Source organism: Benincasa hispida, chromosome 9 (assembly GCF_027475165.1).
Source record: "Benincasa hispida cultivar pf3 chromosome 9, pf3_genome.v1.1, whole genome shotgun sequence".
In the NCBI taxonomy this organism is placed as follows: domain Eukaryota; kingdom Viridiplantae; phylum Streptophyta; class Magnoliopsida; order Cucurbitales; family Cucurbitaceae; genus Benincasa; species Benincasa hispida.
This window is the reverse complement of record NC_143486.1, coordinates 85,053,285-85,059,171: the sequence shown is the minus strand read 5'-3', so window position 1 is coordinate 85,059,171 and position 5,887 is coordinate 85,053,285. Positions and strand designations below refer to the sequence as shown.

The following is a 5,887-nucleotide window of genomic DNA, read 5'->3' as shown; positions in this document are numbered from 1 at the left end:
ATGCTAATAGAAAAAAGTGGTTTTTTTTTAGTTAAAAGTTGTACCCTAAAGTCACACTCTATCCCATAGGAGTGGCTCACATTTATTGAAAAGGATTCTCATTTTAGCATCTACACTATTTTCTACTTCCTCCTTATGAATATTTGAAAAACATGCTAAAAAAAATAAAGATAACCTAATTCTATATAAAGTAAGTAGGAATTTCCGCTGCTCCATGATATTGAATTAAGAAAAAAAAAAAAGGTTAATATGTTATATCAAAATTTACTCACTTTTGCAATTAATTAACCTCTTGTTTTTTTAATTAATCCACAAAACACATATAATAAAATAGAATTTAATAATGAATAAATAAATAAATAAATAAATAAATAAATTCAAGTGGTTGTTAATTTATTATTTATAAAACAAAATTGAAATTGAGGAAAATTGATCTTTATTAATTAACTGAAACTGTCCTTAAAATCTTTGGTAATTGAGTAGTAGAGCACTTAATTAACACATGATTTGTAACCCAGCCAATTAAAGTTGTCTAATTCCAAACAAACAAATATTCACAAAAGGCTAAGATGGTACCTTAAAAGAAATTAAAGAAAATGTGGAACACAAGGCCTTTAGGATTTTAGGGTTTATTCTCTGTTTGTTTGGTTCCCCAAAACCTTGCCTGAAATGGCACCAGCAACAATGCCAGCAAATTCAGGATCCTTCTTCAAAGAAGAGGCCATTTGTTGTACCAAAAACTCTTGCCAGACCGCTGCCTCCGCCGACTCCGCCGACACGTAATCTTTAGGACTCTTAAACAGTCCGTCTTCGTGAATCAAATCGAGGGTCACGGTGGCGCACGACGGCTTGATCGTCGCTAAGACCGGGACTGCGCTACTTTTCCCGCCATTGATAGACCTTAAAGAAAGCTCAGTTTGAAAATGGCTGGCATGGCTGTGTTCTCCTTCGTATGTGGCCACCAAAATTGTTGGATCTTCCAAACTTCTTTGCACCTAAAACAAACAAACAAGTAATTTATTTATTTATTTTCCTTATATAAAAACTTATCTTTTTAATTTTTTGTGAATCATCGACAAATTATCAGCTTTTAGAATGGTAATAGCATAAAGATTTTAACCCATCGAGATTAATTAGGCCTCGTTTCTTAACCATTTGATTTTTTAATTAAATCTATAAACACTCATTCAAACTCTAAATTTTGTTATCTACTTTTACCAATATTTTCAAACATCAAACCAAATTTTAAAAACTAAGATTAATTTGGTAACTATTTAGTTTTGGTTTTTATTTTTGAAAATTATGCCTACAAATACCTCTTCCACCTTTAGGTTTCTTGTTTTGTTATATACTCTCTACCCATGTTTTAAAAATTAAGCCAAATTTTAAAAACTTATTTTATTTTTAGATTTTGGCTAAGAATTCAACTCTTGTATTTAGAAAGATGCAAACTATGGTAAGAAAAGGAGAGAATATAGACTTAATTTTCTAAACATAAAACCAAAAAAACGAAATGAAACATAAAAAATATAGTTTTTAAAAACTTATTTTTATTTTTAGAATTTGGCTAAGAATTTAAAACTCTTACTTAAGAAAGATACAAATCATGGTAAGAATTTGAGAGAATTTAGGCTTAATTTTTAAAAGTCAAAAACCAAAAACTCAATGGTTATCCAACATCATCTTTAGGTTTTTTGTTTTATTTAATTTGTTTCTTATCCTAACTATTTCATAATATAAATTGAAGAAGTAGTTCATCGTTTTTTATTACAAAATATACATAATAAATATTTTAAAAAGTAATATACCATAATAAGTTTGAATAATATGGTAATTGTAATTAATTACTAGTTTTCATGTAAACTATTTATTTTAATTCTAATTTAAGAGAACAAAAAACCACAATAGTTATCCTGTTCGTAACAAAGAAAAAGAAAAGATTTTTTTTATCAAACATAATTACGAAAAAAAACAAAAACATTATCAATCGAGCGATGATTCGTTAAGTGCTTTTAAGCATAGTTTGAAAGTTTTTGAGGGATTATACCTTCTTTTTGACAGGACAATTTGGTGCAGAGGAGCATTTGAAGTAAGCTCTTGGAGAAGGGTTGTCTCTTGTGACTTTTTGCCCATACTTCCTCCATTGATACCCATCTTTCACCACCTTTTTCATAAATATCATTCACACTAATTAAATTAGGGTTTCTCAATCAAAGCCCTCATTAACAAATTCAAGTTTTGTCTCAAAAATTAATGTAGCTTTCTTCTCATTGAGCTTATTAATTAAGTTATAATCTGTTTAGATATCAAAAGGGAATATGAAATAATTAAAATAGTGTTTGATAATAATCATGATCCAAGTTACCTTAATCTATAGGATTACATAACATTCTCTTTAATTTTCTCCCCTAGGTTCTAGCTTTAAACCTTGCCTGAAATAAAAGAACAATAACAATATATATAGGAGTTTATATTGGGGAGTGGGGTTTAGAAATCACATACCAATCTCAATCTTTACAAGTCTCCTTACCCAAATTCAACAAAACAAACTACTAAATCCAAGCTTAAAAAGTCAACTTTTTTTTGTTTTTTGTTTTTTTGAGTTTGGCTAAAATTTTAAAAAGAAACAAAAAAATATGAACAATCTCTTATATATATCTCTAAAAAAATAGAAAACCGAAAACAGAAACTGTAATGGAGGCGAAACCCTAATTAGTAATCTCTAAAACCCAACTTAGGGGTTTTGTTGAAAAACATGCCAAAAAAAGAAACTAGGGTTACAAAAATTACCAAGCTTGGATCTGATGCATCTTTTTGCACAAAAACCTTAGAAACTTTTGAGTTTCCATTTAGTCTTGGCCTCTTAAGCCACCTGTTGAAATCTTCATCTCTTGTGCTGCAAATCCCTTCAAAGTTCTCATAATCTTCTTCTCCTTCTGCCCTTCTCTTCCTTGAACAAACACCTTCCATTTCTGGGTTTTGCTTTTGGTTGCTCAACAAATACATCACTTGCTTCTGAAGATTAATGTATTTCTCATACATTATTCTTAGCATTTGACTTAGCTTCCCATTCTCTTGGATTTTTCTATCCAACTCTTGTTCCAATGTCACGCTTGAATCACTTCCCTGCATTTGGATAAGTGATTCGAATATGGAACTCGTTAATTTTTTCAAAATAAAAAAATCCGAAAAAATTGTATCCATGAATTTTTCCATTTTGTGTTGGTAGTTTTTGAGTATGTTAGTGTTTGATTATTGTCTTGAAATTTGATCAACTTAAAATTAGGGTCATGAGGAAATTGAAATTTGCTGTATAATCATTAGTTAATTGGTATTTTTTTTTAATATTATGTAACACTCCACTCACTTCTAACCTAGAAGTAAAGACTATTATATATAGTAAAAATAGAGTTGAAAACACACATATATATGTTAATAATAAGAAGAAATTAAACATGACTTATGGGGTTAATTACCTTATTTGCCAAGCTCAGTGAGAGTTTTTCTTTATCTCCATAGCTTTCTCCTTCAAACTGATCTCTTTTCTGCTTTTAAAAAAATATAAATAATAAATAATAAGTTAAACAAATCCATTATGTTAGATCAAACTCACCATATAAAACAGCCAAAAAACAAAAAAAAATCAAATTAAAAGAGAAATTAACTTACTGTTAAATGAATAGCCTCATCCATGGTTGAATTAGCATAAGAAGAATTAGGATCCACATTAAGGTCCAAAAAAATATCCATTATATATATATATATATATATATTAGTAATTTCAGATTAAAAAAGAAAACAAAGGTTGAGATTTTTTTTTTATTGCTGCATGAAAGGAAGAATTAGAAGAAATTAAGAAGAAAATTTGGGGGTTTTTTGTGAAGAAGAAGAAGAAGAATGATTTTGCAGAAAATTGAGTGATTATAAACAGAAGACTTATATATAGAGAGAAAAAATAAAATAAAATAAAATAAAAAGGCAAAAAGAAAGAAGAATTTGCAAATAAGGGTCTGTGTGTTTGTCTGTGTGTTGTGGGGTTGGGTGGGTCCCATTCTTCTGGAAAAAGTCGGTTTTGGAATTCTTTTCTTAGTCCACCCCTTCAATCTTCATTATTTACATATATCACACTTTTTTTTTCTGCTTTTTTAATTTTGTTTTGTGGTTATTTGACTTTGAAAGTAGAGTGGAACGGTTGACTTGAGTGTGTAAGGGTCCCACACGCTTTTGAAAATGAAATGACTTTTTTGCTCACATTGTATTTTGAATGGGGAATTAGAGGTTTGATTTTTTTTTTTTTAAATTTTATTTTATGAGTGAAAAAATTATTTTGATTCGTGTAGACTTAATTCTATTTTAGTCTCTGTAATTTTAAAATTTGTATGAAAACTTTTTCATTTTCTATTGTTATTTGGTAAGAAACGAATTTGTTTGATGATTCATCAGGTTTCTTATAATTCTCAAATTGAGATTGTGTTTTAGAAACCACTTTTTTTTTTTTTTTTTTTTTTTTTTTTTTTCATGTTCTATTTCTTTTTCCTATTTGTATGTTCATGTTTGATCTTTCCTTTGTTGGTCATGGGGTGCTCATACATCCAAATCCAGATACAAGTATTAGTTTTGAGTCCCAAATAATATAGGAACTGGCATCAAACGAGATCTTAAGTATTTGATTTTAATCTATATATATATATTCAATGTATCTTAAAATTAATTGTTTAAGTTTTCCTCTCTAAATTTTGGAAACAGGTTTACATTGTATTTTTTTTATTATTAAATTACAAATTTTATCCTTGATTTTTTTTTTAAACGTGTCTAATAGGTTCTTGAATTTTCAAGTTAAGAAGATAGCATAATTCGGACCGAAAGTGACAACTTAAGTCTAAAATGAGCCTAGAAAAAGGGGATGGCTTAGGCCTTGACTCAAGCTAGCATGCTCGGCCTCGAGTAAGTTTGAGGTCAAGCCTAAAAAAACACCTAATAGGCATGCCCCAACCCAAGGGATCACCTTAGTGATAGAGAAAACTAACATGCAACGGAAAAAATCAGAATCAATAAACACTCTAATTACACTTAATTCGAGTTTAAAAACATGCATTAAAACAACTTTTAAAAGAGGGTTTCAAGAGCATATTATTTTTGATGAAAACTCTTCAAATTCTTGCTTAATTCCACAAATTTGTCCTTCGATCTTTCAATAGACCACAAAGAGGATCTTCTCTACTATCCTCTAACTCAGATTGTGTGGTGAAAACACTAAATTGAGGATAATTAGGTGAGGAAACAAAGAGGATTTGAGAGACCACAGAGGGTTTTTGGTTTTCAATTTGCATCAACCTTAAAATATGAAAATTGAACCTTTTTATTTGTTCAGTTCATGCAGACACTGGAAGATAATGCTGATTCACACTCTCAAAAGCATTAATTCAAATGACTAGGTGTTTAATTTGGGGAAAACCACGTAAGCAAACAAAAAATTGGAAAATTCCACTAAAGTAGAGTTTCCAATTTTATTTTTCAAAATTTAATTTTGATTTTCAGCAAAATAAAAAATAAGTTTTCAAATATGATTTTGAAAAATGAAAAATGTTTTAATTTAAACAATTAATTAAATAAATTTAATTAATTAATAAATTAATAATTTGGTATCAAATATTAAATTAATCAAACACCTAATTGATACATAAATCATATTCATGTATTTAAATCAACATTTAAATATTATAATCTCTCCGATTACATTTAATTTCATTGATTTAAATGTTTAATTATATCAAATATAATTATCCAAACCCTAAATTGAATTTGAACACTTTAAATTCAAAACCCGAATTTCGATTTTGAACATTTCAAGTCCGCTCAATTCACTAATCCAAGATATAATTTTACA

At 28.5% G+C, this 5,887-nt stretch overlaps 1 protein-coding gene across 1 annotated transcript; it reads right to left on the bottom strand.

Annotated features, from left to right (window-relative positions):
- Positions 1-419: 419 nt before the first annotated feature.
- On the bottom strand, positions 420-4,088 carry LOC120085270 (putative WRKY transcription factor 40). The gene is made up of 5 exons (XM_039041179.2): positions 3,670-4,088; positions 3,477-3,545; positions 2,791-3,126; positions 2,048-2,164; positions 420-995 (listed from the first exon to the last, which is right to left on the bottom strand). Exons 1-5 carry the CDS (start codon positions 3,748-3,750, stop codon positions 630-632), a joined length of 969 nt encoding a protein of 322 aa, XP_038897107.1. The 5' UTR covers positions 3,751-4,088; the 3' UTR covers positions 420-629.
- Positions 4,089-5,887: the final 1,799 nt, after the last annotated feature.

Bases quoted from the DNA above. Each gene is read 5' to 3' on its own strand.
- LOC120085270 (XM_039041179.2), bottom strand. From the start codon at position 3,750: ATGGATATTTTTTTGGACCTTAATGTGGATCCTAATTCTTCTTATGCT. The intron at 3,546-3,669 runs GTAAGTTAATTT...TTTTAAAAGCAG, and splicing joins ATGAGGCTATTCATTTAACA to AAAAGAGATCAGTTTGAAGG. The intron at 2,165-2,790 runs GTAATTTTTGTA...TTTATGAAAAAG, and splicing joins ATGCATCAGATCCAAGCTTG to GTGGTGAAAGATGGGTATCA.